At 55.7% G+C, this 21,656-nt stretch overlaps 1 protein-coding gene across 1 annotated transcript in view; it reads right to left on the bottom strand.

Annotated features, from left to right (window-relative positions):
* The window catches only part of LOC132386063 (glyceraldehyde-3-phosphate dehydrogenase 2), a 39,785-nt gene extending 19,468 nt beyond the window's left edge, over window positions 1–20,317 (bottom strand). The window contains exons 1-4 of the mRNA XM_059958351.1: window positions 20,230–20,317; window positions 16,608–16,672; window positions 16,190–16,286; window positions 3,892–3,998 (exon numbers count right to left, since the gene is read on the bottom strand). Of these exons, the coding sequence (XP_059814334.1) occupies window positions 3,892–3,998; window positions 16,190–16,286; window positions 16,608–16,636 (233 nt within the window). The 5' untranslated portion in view covers window positions 16,637–16,672; window positions 20,230–20,317. The remainder of the gene's footprint in view (window positions 1–3,891; window positions 3,999–16,189; window positions 16,287–16,607; window positions 16,673–20,229) is intronic.
* Between the last annotated feature and the right edge of the window lie 1,339 nt (window positions 20,318–21,656).

The following is a 21,656-nucleotide window of genomic DNA, read 5'->3' as shown; positions in this document are numbered from 1 at the left end:
GGAATCTCTGAAGCCAGGAGATCACGCACCACCGGGCTAACCTCAGCGTGTGGTGTCATCACCACTGGACTCGAGAGGTCCTCAACCGCACTCCATTTCACTCGTGCGCCAGGAGAACAGCCTGGACCCCCCCACCCCCGTCACCACACCGCTTTAACGCCCAAACCAAAAAATACCATTTTGCACAGAATTGACTCGCAGTTACGGATACTGGCTTTGTGGTAAACTGTTTACGCCCTTACTTGCAAGATCAATCGGCACTCACAATGCAGGCATTAAAAGTCAATGGAACTACAAGCTGCTGACGACGACGATACTTTGTGGAGTAATTGGCCCTCAGTTGGTGTCAGTGCATCCCTTATCCCGTCTCTGGCAACCTTCCTCACCTGGGCAGCCCTTCCCTCGACATTACATTAACCCCTACCTTACCACAACTTCCACAGTGGCACTAGGACACTTTGTAAAAAAAACTCTTCAAGGAGGGCGGGGTTCACTCAGGCTTGGGTTCTCTGCAGCGACGGGACTCACCGATCCGCTGTCCTCCAATACCCCGGGAACGCCTTCGAGGTTCTGAGGGTGGGAGGGGACAAGTAGATTCCAAGCCAGTCCCGCCAACTGAAGCATGGCGGGGGGAAGCGGAGTGTCGGGAACAGCAGATCAGCCGTTGGGGATCCGTACTTGGTGAACCACCCTCTCTTCGCCGAGTCTCGAGTTGGAGTACTCGTGGGGGGGGGGGGGGGGGAGAGGGAGGGAGTGACGTGGTAGACTTTAACACAACAGATCAGCGAGTGTTTCATTTGTCCCCCCTCTCTGTCCCTCGGGGAGGGGGCCTGTGGTATGTTGAACTGTCGGGTGCACAATTAGTTTTTAATCACACTGCAGATCATGGCCTCTCTTGGGGGTCTTGCTATTGCTTGGGTGAGTGGTGCTGATGTTTTTTGCTGGAATAAGTGGGGGGAGGGTCATTGCTCTGCTTTAGTGTGGGAGGGGGCAGTGGGGGGGCTTTAGGGCTCTATTCTTTTAACTGTCACTCATTCTTTCGGGCACGCTTTTGTTCTAATGGCTGCCTGTGAAGAAAAAGAATTTTAGGCTGTATTTTGTATACATTCCCTGATATTGGACTGAGAGGTCAGGGCAGAGCTGGCTGAATGAGTGAGATGAACACGGCAATTCTTTCCAGGTGACCACCTGCCGATGGTTTTATCTTCTGTTGAACTTTACCTGCGGTGAGAATCCTGTTCAGATGTTTATGTTATTAAATGAAGCTTTGCACCTCTGGCATTACCAACACGTTCCTGGGTCAGTGACGAGCTATGCGTGGCAAACCCGCGAACCCAATCGCAGTGTCTCAGTGTTGGCGCGCGGCCAAGCTGAAGGTCGTTAGTTCGAGCCTCGGCCAAGGCAGCGCGCCTGTCCTGAGCAAGGCACTTAGCCTCACACCACTCCTGCACGTTTATAGCCCAGTATGGACAGGACAGTCAGAGGCCAGCCTCTGGGATCCTGCTGTGCACGGGATTGACGAGGAGGGAAATAACCCGTCGTAACTGGGGATTTGGGAGGTGGCGATGGAGGGAATGGAAACAGGTCTCTCTCCCCCTCTGTGGGTCACCCTCCACACCCCACTCTGTCGCCCCCTCACCACAACTTCTCCCTCCCAATTCTCCCTACTTCCTTTCCCCACTTGCACTCCATCGTTTACCCACACTGAACTTTTCCCGTAGCTTTCACGTTCATTTCTGCATTGCTGTTGTACCCAGAAAACGCTGAGTGGGCTCAGCAGCTCAGGCAGCCTCTACAAGAGGGGATAGACAGTTGACACTGAGTACCATTGAAGTGTCTCAGCTCGAAACATCAACTGTTTATTCATCCCCCTAGACGCTGCCCGACCAGCTGAGTTCCTCCGGCACTTTGTGTTGTCCTGGATCCCCCACAGCTGCAGAATCTCTTGTCCATCACTGTTTTACCTTGTTCTACCTCCACGATCGGACCTGTATGAACAGAGTGCAAGACGGGCATCTCACTGTACACGTGACAACAATAAACCAGTTCCCTCCTTTCCCTCGGCTCTGCCTCCTCGTTCCTTCAGCCCTGGTCTCCCACACATCCAGCTCGGCTGCACTCCCCGTCGCCTCCCACACTGTTCCTCTGTACGTCCTCCCAGCGGAATGTGTGGGTTTCCTCCGACAGCGGAAAGGTTAACTGGTCGCTGTAAATTCTCCTGTGCTTAGGCCGCTGGGCTGCTAGCGGGCAGCCTGAAGGGCTAGAAGGTCCTATTCTGCACCGTATCTCTAAATTTTAAACAAAAAATCTGCCCATCACAGTCCCAAATGAACCCAGTGACTGAACCTTGGGGGGGGGGGGGGTGGGAGAGCCGAGGGATTTGATGAGATTCCGTCTCGTTCTTCCGAGTAAACAGAGAGACAATGGTGCGAGGGGAGCGTAGGGTCACTGGTGTCAGGTTCCTATTCACAAGGGGCAGTGGAGCGGAGGGAGTGCGGGGGGAGGGTCAGACGCAGCCATGTGGACAGACCGCTGATCACAGAGGTCGTGGGAATAGGAGCCTGAGCACAAGGCTACTCTCTCCACCACCGTCCGTCTCCCCCCCTCCTCACTCTCCCTGCCCCACGCCTTCCCTTTCTCCCCCACCAGAACGCGGGGGAAACCGTGTGGGTGTTTCCTATCGAGGTGGAGTCCAAGACCAGAGGATACAGCCTCACAACTGAAGGGCGTCCCTTTAGCCGGACGGTAATCTGTAGAATTCATTGCCAGAGACGCCTGTGGAGACCGTGTCACCAGGTCTTTTTAAAGTCGAGGTTGATAGGTTTATGATCAGTAAGGGCGTCAAAGGTTACAGGGAGAATGGGATTCAGAGGCGTAATAACTCAGCCATATTGGGATATCACGGCAGATTCGATGAGCTGAATGGCCTAATTTGCCTCTGATGGGCATCCTTGTGAGATGGGGGTTAAGGGTTCTGGGGCAGGTCTGTCCCCTCCCTCTTCCCAGCCTCTGGGGGGTGGGCAATGCTATCAAGCTCCTTCCTCCTCCCAGCCTCTTGGCTGTAGGGGCAACTGTGGGGCTCCCTCCCTCTCTTTGTTCCTCCTTCAGGTCTCTAGTGGCTGCCACTGCTGGATTCCTTCCCCCCAGGGCTTTGGGAGTGGGGGGTACGGGGGCGAAGCTGTAGTCTCCCTCTCTCCTCTAGGTCTCTAGGGGGTGTCTTTGCTGGAGTCCAAACTTCCACTCCCTCTCCCCCAACTCTTTCCCCTTCCTCCCCTGTTTCCCTTTCACTTCCCTCACTCTCTTCCCTGCTCCAAACCCCACCCCCCTCCTGCCCCGTCCTCCCCCACACTTCAACTCAAGGGGGAGGAGCTGCAGTTCCTGGTGCACACAATCAAATAGCCTCCCTCCCCACCAGCCACACCTCCTCCAGGAAATGTGGTACTTTCACCAGGCCACCTCCCTCACCACGGCCCCTCAAAGGAGGGAAGGAGGTGCAACGCTCAACGACAGTGGTGGGAGGTTTAGGAAGGAGACGAGGCATCTGAGGGCCGGCCTCTTGGCTGTAGCGCCCCCAGAGGCCCGGAGGAGGGACTCCAGCAAAGACACCCCCTGGAGACCTAGAGGAGAGGGGGAGACTACAGCGTCACCTGCGCACCCCCCACTCCCAAAGCCCTGGGGGGAAGGAATCCAGCAGCAGCAGTCACTAGAGACCTGATGGAGGAATGAAGAGAGGGAGGGAGCCCCACAGTGGTGCCCCTACAGCCAAGAGGCTGGGAGGAGAAAGGAACCTGATAGCGTTGCCCACCCCCAGAGGCTGGGAGGAGGGAGGGAAGGACAGACCACCCCCCCCCCCCAGAACCCAACCCCCATCCCACACACCCGCGTACGCACCACTGGAAGACGCAGATGGGGTTTCCGTCCACCACCAGCTTGCCGTCCTCGACCTGCACATCGCCACGGTAACGGCCGTGAGTGGAGTCGTACTTGAACATGTATGCCTGGAGGAAAGAGAAGAGAGGTGGAGGGTGAGGGGAGAGAAGAGGACAAATCACCCCTTAACCCCACTCCCATCCAATATCCATGAATGACCCGGCCCCAGGTTCCACCAGCCGCTTGGAATGAGATGACACACAAGGCCGGTGACCGTAAGATGGAACGCCATCATAGACAGTGATGACGGTCACTGGGATTTGCAGGGAATTCCGATCCAAGGAGAGCGGTTCGAGGGAGGGTGGACAGTTTACTCCAGATACGCCCGAGGGGATTCACCTTGGAAAAACAAACGGTGGGGAGGACATTCCCAGTAAACGACAGGGCCCTGGGGCACAAGGTAGGACAGAGAGACCTAGGGATGCCGGTACACGGTTTCCTGGATGAAGGGTCACAGGCGAAGGTGGTGTTTGGCACACAGGCCTTCGTCAGTCAGGACACTGGGTTCAGGGGTTGGAACGTCACTTCACAGCTGTACAAGACGTTGGTGAGACCACACTGGGAGTACTGTGTGTAGCTCCATCACTAAGATGGAGAGGGTGCAGGATAGATTCACAAGGATGCTGCCAGTTCTCGAGGGACTAAGTTATTGAGTGGATGAGCAGGCTGGGTCTTAATTTTTCAGAATGCAGGAGACTGGGGGGAGACACTATAGGTGTATAAAATCGGGGGGGGGGGGCAGAAGTAAGGCACAAAGTCTTTTCCCCAAAATTGGGGAAACAAAAACTAGAGGGAAGAGTTTTTCTTTAAACTCGAGGGGCAACGTTTTCACCCAGAGGATGGTCTGTGTGCGGAATGAGCTGCCAGGGGAAAGTGGCTGAGACAGGTACATTAACAACATTCCGACAGGTACGCAGATAGGAAAGGGTTCGAGGGACAAGGGCCAAACGCGGTCAGGTGGGACTGGCTCAGATGGGGAACCTGACCAGAGTGGGCAATTGGACCGAGGGGCCTGTTTCTGACCCCCTTCGCCACCTTACCCATCAGATCCTGGGGCAGTCCAGAAACCGTCAACACCTCACCTTACCCATCAGATCCTGGGGCAGTCCAGAAACCGTCAACACCTCACCTTACCCATCAGATCCTGGGGCAGTCCAGAAACCGTCAACACCTCACCTTACCCATCAGATCCTGGGGCAGTCCAGAAACCGTCAACACCTCACCTGGCTCATCAGATCCTGGGGCAGTCCAGAAACCGTCAACACCTCACCTTACCCATCAGATCCTGGGGCAGTCCAGAAACCGTCAACACCTCACCTGGCTCATCAGATCCTGGGGCAGTCCAGAAACCGTCAACACCTCACCTTACCCATCAGATCCTGGGGCAGTCCAGAAACCGTCAACACCTCACCTTACCCATCAGATCCTGGGGCAGTCCAGAAACCGACAACACCTCACCTTACCCATCAGATCCTGGGGCAGTCCAGAAACCGTCAACACCTCACCTTACCCATCAGATCCTGGGGCAGTCCAGAAACCGTCAACACCTCACCTTACCCATCAGATCCTGGGGCAGTCCAGAAACCGTCAACACCTCACCTTACCCATCAGATCCTGGGGCAGTCCAGAAACCGTCAACACCTCACCTTACCCATCAGATCCTGGGGCAGTCCAGAAACCGTCAACACCTCACCTTACCCATCAGATCCTGGGGCAGTCCAGAAACCGTCAACACCTCACCTTACCCATCAGATCCTGGGGCAGTCCAGAAACCGTCAACACCTAACCTTACCCATCAGATCCTGGGGCAGTCCAGAAACCGTCAACACCTCACCTGGCTCATCCAATCCTGGGGCAGTCCAGAAACCGTCAACACCTCACCTTACCCATCAGATCCTGGGGCAGTCCAGAAACCGTCAACACCTCACCTTACCCATCAGATCCTGGGGCAGTCCAGAAACCGTCAACACCTCACCTGGCTCATCAGATCCTGGGGCAGTCCAGAAACCGTCAACACCTCACCTGGCTCATCAGATCCTGGGGCAGTCCAGAAACCGTCAACACCTCACCTTACCCATCAGATCCTGGGGCAGTCCAGAAACCGTCAACACCTCACCTGGCTCATCAGATCCTGGGGCAGTCCAGAAACCGTCAACACCTCACCTGGCTCATCAGATCCTGGGGCAGTCCAGAAACCGTCAACACCTCACCTTACCCATCAGATCCTGGGGCAGTCCAGAAACCGTCAACACCTCACCTTACCCATCAGATCCTGGGGCAGTCCAGAAACCGTCAACACCTCACCTTACCCATCAGACCCTGGGGCAGTCCAGAAACCGTCAACACCTCACCTTACCCATCAGATCCTGGGGCAGTCCAGAAACCGTCAACACCTCACCTTACCCATCAGATCCTGGGGCAGTCCAGAAACCATCAACACCTCACCTTACCCATCAGATCCTGGGGCAGTCCAGAAACCGTCAACACCTCACCTGGCTCATCAGATCCTGGGGCAGTCCAGAAACCGTCAACACCTCACCTTACCCATCAGATCCTGGGGCAGTCCAGAAACCGTCAACACCTCACCTGGCTCATCAGATCCTGGGGCAGTCCAGAAATCGTCAACACCTCACCTGGCTCATCAGATCCTGGGGCAGTCCAGAAACCGTCAACACCTCACCTGGCTCATCAGATCCTGGGGCAGTCCAGAAACCGTCAACACCTCACCTGGCTCATCAGATCCTGGGGCAGTCCAGAAACCGTCAACACCTCACCTGGCTCATCAGATCCTGGGGCAGTCCAGAAACCGTCAACACCTCACCTGGCTCATCAGATCCTGGGGCAGTCCAGAAAGCGTCAACACCTCACCTTACCCATCAGATCCTGGGGCAGTCCAGAAACCGTCAACACCTCACCTTACCCATCAGATCCTGGGGCAGTCCAGAAACCGTCAACACCTCACCTTACCCATCAGATCCTGGGGCAGTCCAGAAACCGTCAACACCTCACCTGGCTCATCAGATCCTGGGGCAGTCCAGAAACCGTCAACACCTCACCTGGCTTATCAGATCCTGGGGCAGTCCAGAAACCGTCAACACCTCACCTGGCTCATCAGATCCTGGGGCAGTCCAGAAACCGTCAACACCTCACCTGGCTCATCCGATCCTGGGGCAGTCCAGAAACCGTCAACACCTCACCTTACCCATCAGATCCTGGGGCAGTCCAGAAACCGTCAACACCTCACCTTACCCATCAGATCCTGGGGCAGTCCAGACACCGTCAACACCTCACCTGGCTCATCAGATCCTGGGGCAGTCCAGAAACCGTCAACACCTCACCTGGCTCATCAGATCCTGGGGCAGTCCAGAAACCGTCAACACCTCACCTTACCCATCAGATCCTGGGGCAGTCCAGAAACCGTCAACACCTCACCTGGCTCATCCGATCCTGGGGCAGTCCAGAAACCTTCAACACCTCACCTTACCCATCAGATCCTGGGGCAGTCCAGAAACCGTCAACACCTCACCTTACCCATCAGATCCTGGGGCAGTCCAGAAACCGTCAACACCTCACCTGGCTCATCAGATCCTGGGGCAGTCCAGAAACCGTCAACACCTCACCTTACCCATCAGATCCTGGGGCAGTCCAGAAACCGTCAACACCTCACCTGGCTCATCAGATCCTGGGGCAGTCCAGAAACCTTTAACACCTCACCTGGCTCATCAGATCCTGGGGCAGTCCAGAAACCGTCAACACATCACCTGGCTCATCAGATCCTGGGGCAGTCCAGAAACCGTCAACACCTCACCTGGCTCATCAGATCCTGGGGCAGTCCAGAAACCCTCAACACCTCACCTTACCCATCAGATCCTGGGGCAGTCCAGAAACCGTCAACACCTCACCTTACCCATCAGATCCTGGGGCAGTCCAGAAACCGTCAACACCTCACCTGGCTCATCAGATCCTAGGGCAGTCCAGAAACCGTCAACACCTCACCTTACCCATCAGATCCTGGGGCAGTCCAGAAACCGTCAACACCTCACCTGGCTCATCCGATCCTGGGGCAGTCCAGAAACCGTCAACACCTCACCTTACCCATCAGATCCTGGGGCAGTCCAGAAACCGTCAACACCTCACCTGGCTCATCAGATCCTGGGGCAGTCCAGAAACCGTCAACACCTCACCTTACCCATCAGATCCTGGGGCAGTCCAGAAACCGTCAACACCTCACCTGGCTCATCAGATCCTGGGGCAGTCCAGAAACCGTCAACACCTCACCTGGCTCATCAGATCCTGGGGCAGTCCAGAAACCGTCAACACCTCACCTTACCCATCAGATCCTGGGGCAGTCCAGAAACCGTCAACACCTCACCTGGCTCATCCGATCCTGGGGCAGTCCAGAAACCGTCAACACCTCACCTTACCCATCAGATCCTGGGGCAGTCCAGAAACCGTCAACACCTCACCTTACCCATCAGATCCTGGGGCAGTCCAGAAACCGTCAACACCTCACCTTACCCATCCGATCCTGGGGCAGTCCAGAAACCGTCAACACCTCACCTTACCCATCAGATCCTGGGGCAGTCCAGAAACCGTCAACACCTCACCTTACCCATCAGATCCTGGGGCAGTCCAGAAACCGTCAACACATCACCTGGCTCATCCGATCCTGGGGCAGTACAGAAACCGTCAACACCTCACCTTACCCATCAGATCCTGGGGCAGTCCAGAAACCGTCAACACCTCACCTTACCCATCAGATCCTGGGGCAGTCCAGAAACCGTCAACACCTCACCTTACCCATCAGATCCTGGGGCAGTCCAGAAACCGTCAACACCTCACCTTACCCATCAGATCCTGGGGCAGTCCAGAAACCGTCAACACCTCACCTTACCCATCAGATCCTGGGGCAGTCCAGAAACCGTCAACACCTCACCTTACCCATCAGATCCTGGGGCAGTCCAGAAACCGTCAACACCTCACCTGGCTCATCAGATCCTGGGGCAGTCCAGAAACCGTCAACACCTCACCTTACCCATCAGATCCTGGGGCAGTCCAGAAACCGTCAACACCTCACCTGGCTCATCAGATCCTGGGGCAGTCCAGAAACCGTCAACACCTCACCTTACCCATCAGATCCTGGGGCAGTCCAGAAACCGTCAACACCTCACCTTACCCATCTGATCCTGGGGCAGTCCAGAAACCGACAACACCTCACCTTACCCATCAGATCCTGGGGCAGTCCAGAAACCGTCAACACCTCACCTGGCTCATCAGATCCTGGGGCAGTCCAGAAACCGTCAACACCTCACCTGGCTTATCAGATCCTGGGGCAGTCCAGAAACCGTCAACACCTCACCTGGCTCATCAGATCCTGGGGCAGTCCAGAAACCGTCAACACCTCACCTGGCTCATCCGATCCTGGGGCAGTCCAGAAACCGTCAACACCTCACCTTACCCATCAGATCCTGGGGCAGTCCAGAAACCGTCAACACCTCACCTTACCCATCAGATCCTGGGGCAGTCCAGACACCGTCAACACCTCACCTGGCTCATCAGATCCTGGGGCAGTCCAGAAACCGTCAACACCTCACCTGGCTCATCAGATCCTGGGGCAGTCCAGAAACCGTCAACACCTCACCTTACCCATCAGATCCTGGGGCAGTCCAGAAACCGTCAACACCTCACCTGGCTCATCCGATCCTGGGGCAGTCCAGAAACCTTCAACACCTCACCTTACCCATCAGATCCTGGGGCAGTCCAGAAACCGTCAACACCTCACCTTACCCATCAGATCCTGGGGCAGTCCAGAAACCGTCAACACCTCACCTGGCTCATCAGATCCTGGGGCAGTCCAGAAACCGTCAACACCTCACCTTACCCATCAGATCCTGGGGCAGTCCAGAAACCGTCAACACCTCACCTGGCTCATCAGATCCTGGGGCAGTCCAGAAACCTTTAACACCTCACCTGGCTCATCAGATCCTGGGGCAGTCCAGAAACCGTCAACACATCACCTGGCTCATCAGATCCTGGGGCAGTCCAGAAACCGTCAACACCTCACCTGGCTCATCAGATCCTGGGGCAGTCCAGAAACCGTCAACACCTCACCTTACCCATCAGATCCTGGGGCAGTCCAGAAACCGTCAACACCTCACCTTACCCATCAGATCCTGGGGCAGTCCAGAAACCGTCAACACCTCACCTGGCTCATCAGATCCTAGGGCAGTCCAGAAACCGTCAACACCTCACCTTACCCATCAGATCCTGGGGCAGTCCAGAAACCGTCAACACCTCACCTGGCTCATCCGATCCTGGGGCAGTCCAGAAACCGTCAACACCTCACCTTACCCATCAGATCCTGGGGCAGTCCAGAAACCGTCAACACCTCACCTGGCTCATCAGATCCTGGGGCAGTCCAGAAACCGTCAACACCTCACCTTACCCATCAGATCCTGGGGCAGTCCAGAAACCGTCAACACCTCACCTGGCTCATCAGATCCTGGGGCAGTCCAGAAACCGTCAACACCTCACCTGGCTCATCAGATCCTGGGGCAGTCCAGAAACCGTCAACACCTCACCTTACCCATCAGATCCTGGGGCAGTCCAGAAACCGTCAACACCTCACCTGGCTCATCAGATCCTGGGGCAGTCCAGAAACCGTCAACACCTCACCTTACCCATCAGATCCTGGGGCAGTCCAGAAACCGTCAACACCTCACCTTACCCATCAGATCCTGGGGCAGTCCAGAAACCGTCAACACCTCACCTGGCTCATCCGATCCTGGGGCAGTCCAGAAACCGTCAACACCTCACCTTACCCATCAGATCCTGGGGCAGTCCAGAAACCGTCAACACCTCACCTTACCCATCAGATCCTGGGGCAGTCCAGAAACCGTCAACACATCACCTGGCTCATCCGATCCTGGGGCAGTCCAGAAACCGTCAACACCTCACCTTACCCATCAGATCCTGGGGCAGTCCAGAAACCGTCAACACCTCACCTTACCCATCAGATCCTGGGGCAGTCCAGAAACCGTCAACACCTCACCTTACCCATCAGATCCTGGGGCAGTCCAGAAACCGTCAACACCTCACCTTACCCATCAGATCCTGGGGCAGTCCAGAAACCGTCAACACCTCACCTTACCCATCAGATCCTGGGGCAGTCCAGACACCGTCAACACCTCACCTGGCTCATCAGATCCTGGGGCAGTCCAGAAACCGTCAACACCTCACCTGGCTCATCAGATCCTGGGGCAGTCCAGAAACCGTCAACACCTCACCTTACCCATCAGATCCTGGGGCAGTCCAGAAACCGTCAACACCTCACCTGGCTCATCCGATCCTGGGGCAGTCCAGAAACCTTCAACACCTCACCTTACCCATCAGATCCTGGGGCAGTCCAGAAACCGTCAACACCTCACCTTACCCATCAGATCCTGGGGCAGTCCAGAAACCGTCAACACCTCACCTGGCTCATCAGATCCTGGGGCAGTCCAGAAACCGTCAACACCTCACCTTACCCATCAGATCCTGGGGCAGTCCAGAAACCGTCAACACCTCACCTGGCTCATCAGATCCTGGGGCAGTCCAGAAACCTTTAACACCTCACCTGGCTCATCAGATCCTGGGGCAGTCCAGAAACCGTCAACACATCACCTGGCTCATCAGATCCTGGGGCAGTCCAGAAACCGTCAACACCTCACCTGGCTCATCAGATCCTGGGGCAGTCCAGAAACCGTCAACACCTCACCTTACCCATCAGATCCTGGGGCAGTCCAGAAACCGTCAACACCTCACCTTACCCATCAGATCCTGGGGCAGTCCAGAAACCGTCAACACCTCACCTGGCTCATCAGATCCTAGGGCAGTCCAGAAACCGTCAACACCTCACCTTACCCATCAGATCCTGGGGCAGTCCAGAAACCGTCAACACCTCACCTGGCTCATCCGATCCTGGGGCAGTCCAGAAACCGTCAACACCTCACCTTACCCATCAGATCCTGGGGCAGTCCAGAAACCGTCAACACCTCACCTGGCTCATCAGATCCTGGGGCAGTCCAGAAACCGTCAACACCTCACCTTACCCATCAGATCCTGGGGCAGTCCAGAAACCGTCAACACCTCACCTGGCTCATCAGATCCTGGGGCAGTCCAGAAACCGTCAACACCTCACCTGGCTCATCAGATCCTGGGGCAGTCCAGAAACCGTCAACACCTCACCTTACCCATCAGATCCTGGGGCAGTCCAGAAACCGTCAACACCTCACCTGGCTCATCCGATCCTGGGGCAGTCCAGAAACCGTCAACACCTCACCTTACCCATCAGATCCTGGGGCAGTCCAGAAACCGTCAACACCTCACCTTACCCATCAGATCCTGGGGCAGTCCAGAAACCGTCAACACCTCACCTTACCCATCCGATCCTGGGGCAGTCCAGAAACCGTCAACACCTCACCTTACCCATCAGATCCTGGGGCAGTCCAGAAACCGTCAACACCTCACCTTACCCATCAGATCCTGGGGCAGTCCAGAAACCGTCAACACATCACCTGGCTCATCCGATCCTGGGGCAGTACAGAAACCGTCAACACCTCACCTTACCCATCAGATCCTGGGGCAGTCCAGAAACCGTCAACACCTCACCTTACCCATCAGATCCTGGGGCAGTCCAGAAACCGTCAACACCTCACCTTACCCATCAGATCCTGGGGCAGTCCAGAAACCGTCAACACCTCACCTTACCCATCAGATCCTGGGGCAGTCCAGAAACCGTCAACACCTCACCTTACCCATCAGATCCTGGGGCAGTCCAGAAACCGTCAACACCTCACCTTACCCATCAGATCCTGGGGCAGTCCAGAAACCGTCAACACCTCACCTGGCTCATCAGATCCTGGGGCAGTCCAGAAACCGTCAACACCTCACCTTACCCATCAGATCCTGGGGCAGTCCAGAAACCGTCAACACCTCACCTGGCTCATCAGATCCTGGGGCAGTCCAGAAACCGTCAACACCTCACCTTACCCATCAGATCCTGGGGCAGTCCAGAAACCGTCAACACCTCACCTTACCCATCAGATCCTGGGGCAGTCCAGAAACCGACAACACCTCACCTTACCCATCAGATCCTGGGGCAGTCCAGAAACCGTCAACACCTCACCTGGCTCATCAGATCCTGGGGCAGTCCAGAAACCGTCAACACCTCACCTGGCTTATCAGATCCTGGGGCAGTCCAGAAACCGTCAACACCTCACCTGGCTCATCAGATCCTGGGGCAGTCCAGAAACCGTCAACACCTCACCTGGCTCATCCGATCCTGGGGCAGTCCAGAAACCGTCAACACCTCACCTTACCCATCAGATCCTGGGGCAGTCCAGAAACCGTCAACACCTCACCTTACCCATCAGATCCTGGGGCAGTCCAGACACCGTCAACACCTCACCTGGCTCATCAGATCCTGGGGCAGTCCAGAAACCGTCAACACCTCACCTGGCTCATCAGATCCTGGGGCAGTCCAGAAACCGTCAACACCTCACCTTACCCATCAGATCCTGGGGCAGTCCAGAAACCGTCAACACCTCACCTGGCTCATCCGATCCTGGGGCAGTCCAGAAACCTTCAACACCTCACCTTACCCATCAGATCCTGGGGCAGTCCAGAAACCGTCAACACCTCACCTTACCCATCAGATCCTGGGGCAGTCCAGAAACCGTCAACACCTCACCTGGCTCATCAGATCCTGGGGCAGTCCAGAAACCGTCAACACCTCACCTTACCCATCAGATCCTGGGGCAGTCCAGAAACCGTCAACACCTCACCTGGCTCATCAGATCCTGGGGCAGTCCAGAAACCTTTAACACCTCACCTGGCTCATCAGATCCTGGGGCAGTCCAGAAACCGTCAACACATCACCTGGCTCATCAGATCCTGGGGCAGTCCAGAAACCGTCAACACCTCACCTGGCTCATCAGATCCTGGGGCAGTCCAGAAACCGTCAACACCTCACCTTACCCATCAGATCCTGGGGCAGTCCAGAAACCGTCAACACCTCACCTTACCCATCAGATCCTGGGGCAGTCCAGAAACCGTCAACACCTCACCTGGCTCATCAGATCCTAGGGCAGTCCAGAAACCGTCAACACCTCACCTTACCCATCAGATCCTGGGGCAGTCCAGAAACCGTCAACACCTCACCTGGCTCATCCGATCCTGGGGCAGTCCAGAAACCGTCAACACCTCACCTTACCCATCAGATCCTGGGGCAGTCCAGAAACCGTCAACACCTCACCTGGCTCATCAGATCCTGGGGCAGTCCAGAAACCGTCAACACCTCACCTTACCCATCAGATCCTGGGGCAGTCCAGAAACCGTCAACACCTCACCTGGCTCATCAGATCCTGGGGCAGTCCAGAAACCGTCAACACCTCACCTGGCTCATCAGATCCTGGGGCAGTCCAGAAACCGTCAACACCTCACCTTACCCATCAGATCCTGGGGCAGTCCAGAAACCGTCAACACCTCACCTGGCTCATCAGATCCTGGGGCAGTCCAGAAACCGTCAACACCTCACCTTACCCATCAGATCCTGGGGCAGTCCAGAAACCGTCAACACCTCACCTTACCCATCAGATCCTGGGGCAGTCCAGAAACCGTCAACACCTCACCTGGCTCATCCGATCCTGGGGCAGTCCAGAAACCGTCAACACCTCACCTTACCCATCAGATCCTGGGGCAGTCCAGAAACCGTCAACACCTCACCTTACCCATCAGATCCTGGGGCAGTCCAGAAACCGTCAACACATCACCTGGCTCATCCGATCCTGGGGCAGTCCAGAAACCGTCAACACCTCACCTTACCCATCAGATCCTGGGGCAGTCCAGAAACCGTCAACACCTCACCTTACCCATCAGATCCTGGGGCAGTCCAGAAACCGTCAACACCTCACCTTACCCATCAGATCCTGGGGCAGTCCAGAAACCGTCAACACCTCACCTTACCCATCAGATCCTGGGGCAGTCCAGAAACCGTCAACACCTCACCTTACCCATCAGATCCTGGGGCAGTCCAGAAACCGTCAACACCTCACCTTACCCATCAGATCCTGGGGCAGTCCAGAAACCGTCAACACCTCACCTGGCTCATCAGATCCTGGGGCAGTCCAGAAACCGTCAACACCTCACCTTACCCATCAGATCCTGGGGCAGTCCAGAAACCGTCAACACCTCACCTGGCTCATCAGATCCTGGGGCAGTCCAGAAACCGTCAACACCTCACCTTACCCATCAGATCCTGGGGCAGTCCAGAAACCGTCAACACCTCACCTTACCCATCAGATCCTGGGGCAGTCCAGAAACCGACAACACCTCACCTTACCCATCAGATCCTGGGGCAGTCCAGAAACCGTCAACACCTCACCTTACCCATCAGATCCTGGGGCAGTCCAGAAACCGTCAACACCTCACCTTACCCATCAGATCCTGGGGCAGTCCAGAAACCGACAACACCTCACCTGGTTCATCAGATCCTGGGGCAGTCCAGAAACCGTCAACACCTCACCTGGCTCATCAGATCCTGGGGCAGTCCAGAAACCGTCAACACCTCACGTTACCCATCAGTTCCTGGGGCAGTCCAGAAACCGTCAACATCTCACCTTACCCATCAGATCCTGGGGCAGTCCAGAAACCGTCAACACCTCACCTTACTCATCAGATCCTGGGGCAGTCCAGAAACCGTCAACACCTCACCTGGCTCATCAGATCCTAGGGCAGTCCAGAAACCGTCAACCCCTCACCTGGCTCATCAGATCCTGGGGCAGTCCAGAAACCGTCAACACCTCACCTTACCCATCAGATCCTGGGGCAGTCCAGAAACCGTCAACACCTCACCTGGCTCATCAGATCCTGGGGCAGTCCAGAAACCGTCAACACCTCACCTTACCCATCAGATCCTGGGGCAGTCCAGAAACCGTCAACACCTCACCTTACCCATCAGATCCTGGGGCAGTCCAGAAACCGTCAACACCTCACCTGGCTCATCAGATCCTGGGGCAGTCCAGAAACCGTCAACACCTCACCTGGCTCATCCGATCCTGGGGCAGTCCAGAAACCGTCAACACCTCACCTTACCCATCAGATCCTGGGGCAGTCCAGAAACTGTCAACACCTCACCTGGCTGGGACATCCAGAAGGTCCCAGTGAGTTTAACCCAGCACCAGGGTGAGGGTGGAGGTCGAATGTCCCCACCAACACTCACCATGTAGTTGAGGTCAATAAACGGGTCGTTCACTGCCACCACTTTGATTCCCTTCTCCAGACAGGCGCGGAGGACGAGGCGTCCGATACGTCCAAACCTACGGGGCGGGGAGAGGAGGTCAGAACCAGAAACTAGGCCAAATATCACCTTCAATGCCGACGGAGACCCCGTCCCGTTCGCTGCCGCCACGCTCCCCCTTCCACATGACGATCCCTGACAAGATCTGTCCCTCACCCAGTCCCCATGGAGATCCCTCTGGCACCCTGGATCCCTCCCCACATTGAGGTCCTTTCCCATGGACAGGAGATCCCACTGCAGATTCAGTCTCCCTCTTCACCCGCAGGGATCCCTGAGTAGGCAGGGTGAGGGAGGGACCCCCTCTGGGGGAGCTCCCTCTCGGGGTAGGTAGCCTCCTTACCCATTGATTCCGACCGACAGCTCTGCCATGTTGGATAGGCGATGAAACACGACAGCCAGAAAATCCTGATAAAAACAGGATAAAAACAGTTTGAGAGACGAGGACAACGAGGATCCTGAATGAGCGGTGGGCCGGGCTTTCTCCCAAGGAAATCCGCACGACCCCTGCCTTCCCCCCCACGACCCTCACAATTTTATACAGCTATAGTGTCTCCCCCAGTCTCCTGCATTCTGAAAAATTAGTCCCTCGAGAACTGGCAGTGTCCTTGTGAATCTTTCCTCTTTCCCACTCTGAGGAGTAGCACCTCACCTACTTGTTCCCTCAGCCTCCCCACCTCCTGGATATTAACCCATTTCTACATTTGTCACTCTGCCCCCAGGGGCAGAGAATTCCCCAGATTTCACCAGCCTGAGAGGGGAAATTTCTACACAATGCAGATTGAAAACGATTGACCCTGAATCTAAAGACTTGTCCAGTCATACAGGACTCTCCCAATACTGAGAAGATCTCAATATCAAACCCAGTTCCTCACACGCAAAGCACCCCCCCCCCCCACCACCACCACTGAGCACATCTATATGGAGTGTTGTCGCAGGAAAGCAGCATCCGTCATCAGGGACCCCCACCACCCAGGCCGTGCTCTCTTCTCACTGCTGCCATCAGGAAGAAGGTACAGGAGCCTCAGGACCCACACCACCAGCTTCAGGGACTGTTATTACCCCTCAACCATCAGGCTCATGAACCAATGGAGAAAACTTCACTCGCCCCATCACTGAACTGTTCCCACAAACTATGGATTCACTTTCAAGGACTCTTCATCTCGTGTCCTCGATATTGTGTGCAGTTTTTCATTTGATCTATTGCGTTCCTTGGATTTACTGTGTATGCCCGCAAGAAAATGAATCTCCGAGTTGTATATGGTGACGTATACACTTTGATAAGAAACTCCGCCTATCCCCGAGGTCATCGTTCTTGTGCACTCCAAATACCTACAGTACCGTACAAAAACCTTAGTAATACAAAGTGGAGAGCCAGTTTGTAAATGTAAGGGGTGAGGGTGGAGCCCTGCGGAGGGGTCTGGGTCAGGTGCAGACGCACACCCAGCCCTGAGACAGCGCGCAAGCTCATTTGATCCTAAACAGTTGGTTTACAGATCATTACAGAACGTCTCTCTGGTACTTCCCACTCCCTTCCCCCTATCCCCAACCATGATGCCCCTCCCCCTGTCCCCTTCCCGCTCTCAGCCGATATCAGAGTCGGGTTGAGCATCGCTCACCCGTGTTATGAATTTTTTTGTAGTGCAATGCCTAAAATCACTGCAGCGCTCTGCAAGTCCGAGGTAGCTACACGTGCCTAAAACTTTTTCACAGTACTGTAACTGTCTCCTCTGTTGTCAGTCCAACCCCTCCCTGGCGAAGACCAAGATGCCCTCCGCCTTCCCAACCATAGCTGGATGCGCCGAGCTCCCCTCCCGTATCTGGGGTCATCCTGTAATCACTATAATCCCATCATAATGAGGTTAACATCATTCACACCAGGGAGCGGGGGAGAGGCCGGCCAGAACAGCGGGTAGAGCCCCTGCCTTCGCACTATGTGTCGCCCGGTTCAGCCGGGATCTGGTTTGCAAATTCCCCTGGGGGGGGGGTCATTCCCTCACACATCCCGATGCGCGGGGTGGATGGTTAATTGTCCATCGCGAATTGCCCCCCCCCCGACACCCAAGGGTAGAATCTGAGTGGGAATGGAAAAGGATTGCTGTCAGCGGGTAGTTAATGGGAAAGGAAATGTAATGTTACTGTAACGGACTGGCTGTCTTCATCCCGCTCAATGCATAATGACATGTGCATTGGTCAGACTGCCCTTGGAGCGTCACCAGCAGCTCTGGTGGTATTTATCTCTGAAAGCACGCGCAGACGGGTTTGAGTCGAATCATCCTGGGCATGAAGGGGTTAATGTACTTGCTGGCGAGAGCCCTACGGGATACTGATAGGCCTCGGGACAGTGGACGTGGAGAGGATGTCTCCAGTTGCAGGGGTGTCCAGCACCAGAGGGCATGGCTTCAGAATTCAAGGGCATCCCTTTGCACGATGAGGAGAGATTCCTTTGGCCAGAGAGCGGGAATGTGCGGAATTCCCAGGCAGCTGCGGAGCCATGTCACTGGGTACATCTAAGACAAGAGGTGGAGAGGTTAGTCGGGGAAGGCTGGAGAATGGGGCCACGATCAGAATCTCCAGCTCCACTCCTGGTCTCATGAAGACAGATCCAGCGTCCGTGGGGCTGGACGTGGTTACAATGTCGCCCACACTTTGGGGGAGAGCGGTAGACGCTGAGAATCAGAGGAGAGAGAGGTCAGAGGTCCCACAGAGAGAGAGAGAGAGTGGCTGGGGCAGAGGATTGGAGACACAGATGACGGGGGGGGGGGAGCAGTGCGTAGCCAGATGGAGGGGGAGGGAGCGACACAGGCACGCAAAAAAAATCTTATCTGGTTGAGTGAAATCGCAACAACAACGTTGCTCTCAATGTCAGTAAGAGCAAGGGATCGATTGTGGACTTGAGGAACGGGAGGTCGAGGGAACACACACCAGACCTCATCGTGGGCGCGCAGTTTCACGTTCCTGCGCATCAACATCTCTGTCCTGCGCCCGATGCAATTTGCGACGGCAGTAGTTATATTTCATTAGGAGTTTGAGGAAACTTGTCGTGCCACCAAAAGGCACGCGAATTGCGCCCTGGAGATCTTTCTGGACGCATGGCCGGCGGCGCGGAGGGGCCACTGCACAGGATGGGGAGGGGGGGGGGGGTAAGCTGCGGAAGGATACCAACCCTGCCAGCTCCCTGGCATCAAGGACACCTTCAAAAGGCAATGCCTCAAAAAACGCAGCATCCATCATTCAGGACCCCCAGTACCTGCGACGTGCCCTCTACCATCAAGGGGAGCTACAGGAACAGCGTGTTGCCGCTAAGCAAACAAATTTCACCTCTTATGATATTAACCCTGACTCTGAAGACAGACAGGCTGATAACCCGGCTGATCTCTCTCTCTCTCTGTGCGGTGACCTAGTTCTGCCGCCGCAATCCAATCGCTACCGCCTGGTTTCCCCGGGGGAGGGAGGGAGGGAGCGGATCCAGAGCGAGCCGGCGGCAGCAGCTGGTGCATCTCCACCCCCCCCCCACCCTTCCGAATCATCGACGGGGGCAGAGGCTCTGTGAGGCAAAAAAATAAACAGCGACACAGGTGCCCCGCAGCCAGCTGTTATGGAAAAAGCAACAGCAGGACCAACCGCGCCCACTCATCACCCCGATTACAGCCGCCCTCCGCCACTCTACAGATCTCCCCAACAACACCCCCTCTCACTCCTACACCCCTTCCCACCCGTTACCCCTTCCTGCCGCAGCTCCTGGAATCACATCCCTTGACCCCCTCAAACCCCTGCCCCTGATGCTCGGCCTTTCCACGGAGGTGGTACGCACGCACCCCCCACTCCCGCGGGCATTTCCCGCAGCGCTGCATGCATGAACCCAGGGCCCCCCCATCCCCTCTTCTTCCCCAGGACCCTCCGGTGCACTCAGCCGGCAATGCTCGGTGGGATGCATTGCCCCCCTCCGCCCCCGATACACGCACCTGCCGGATGCCGCAGTCCCGCTAAACCCCCGCTGCCGCAGCCGGACCGCTCCTTTTATAGCCCGTGACGTCACGTTGCCCGGCGACAGCGCGTCGGAGGATTCCAGAAACTGTGGCGGGGAGGCGGCTGCTGCGCCTGCGTGGTGGGGGGGGGGCCCGGGAGCTCGCCGGGAGATGTAGTTTCACAGCTTTCTCCCCCCACTACTGCAGCCCGGGGTAGATTTGTGCCGCAGGACTCGTGTGTGTGGCTGTGATCGTAAATTCACTGCCACAAAACAACACTTCACGACAAATGTCGGCGATAATGTGAATGTGACAGTGCGTGCCTATGTGTGTAAGCATATACTGTCTAGATCGATACGTTATTGCTCCAAAAGGAAATTACAGTGTCACAGTAGCATTACAAGTGTACAAATGTATAAATAATAGAACGGAATTGAGAAAGAATTAAAAAGTAAGCTATTTCAAACAGTCTAACAGGAGGGGGCCATCACTTCCCCGGCTCTAGGTTGACTCATTACAGAGCCTAAGGATGACCTTGTATAGCGCTCCTTGAGGCAGCGCAGTTGTCTTGGTCTATTACTAAACGTGCTCCGCTGTTCAGCCAAGGTGGCACGCAGACTGTAGCGAACATTGCCCAGAACTGCCAGCATTTTCCATAGGATCCTTTGTTCTACCACAGTCTCCAGCGTGTCCAGTTTGACTCCCATAAGAGAGCCGGCCTTTCTAATCGGTTTATCGAGCCTGTTGGCACCACCCGTGTTGATGCCATTGCCCCAGCACACCGCCCCATAGAAGATCATACCGGTGACAACAGGCTGGTAGAGTATGTGGAGATGATGTCCACACACTCCAAAGGACTTCAGGAAGTAGAGGCGACTCTGGCCCTTCTTGTACACAGCCTCTGTGTTGATGTTCCACTCAGTCTCTCACGCAGGTGCACCCCCAGGTATTTGTAGGTCCTCACCACCAATAGTAACAGGGAGCAGTGCAGGCTTGGTCTTCCTAAAGTCCATCACCATCTCCTTCGTCTTACTGATGTTGAGCTGCAGATGATTCAGCCTGCACCATTTGACAAAGTCCCCCACCAGGCCCTGTGTTCATCCTCCCTTTATACACCCAGCTATTGCTGAGTCATCAGAGGACTTCTGTGGATGACGTGACGCGGTTTTGCATCTAGAGTCCGAGGTATATGGAGTAACAGCCAATACGGTCCCCCATGGGGCCCCAGTGCTGCTTATAGCCACGTCTGACACAGCTCTGAAGCTGCACGAACTGTGGTCTGCCAGGCGGGGGGTCCATTACCCAGGACTCGATGGAAGTGCCAACCTGCACCGAACAGTGCTTTCCTCCAGGCAATGAGGGCAGCACGGTACTGAAAGCACCCAAGACATCAAAACTCATGACCCTCACAGTGCTGTCCATGT

Source organism: Hypanus sabinus, unplaced genomic scaffold, assembly GCF_030144855.1.
Source record: "Hypanus sabinus isolate sHypSab1 unplaced genomic scaffold, sHypSab1.hap1 H_11, whole genome shotgun sequence".
In the NCBI taxonomy this organism is placed as follows: domain Eukaryota; kingdom Metazoa; phylum Chordata; class Chondrichthyes; order Myliobatiformes; family Dasyatidae; genus Hypanus; species Hypanus sabinus.
Note: the sequence above shows the minus strand (reverse complement) of the source record. Positions and strands in the feature narration are given on the sequence as shown.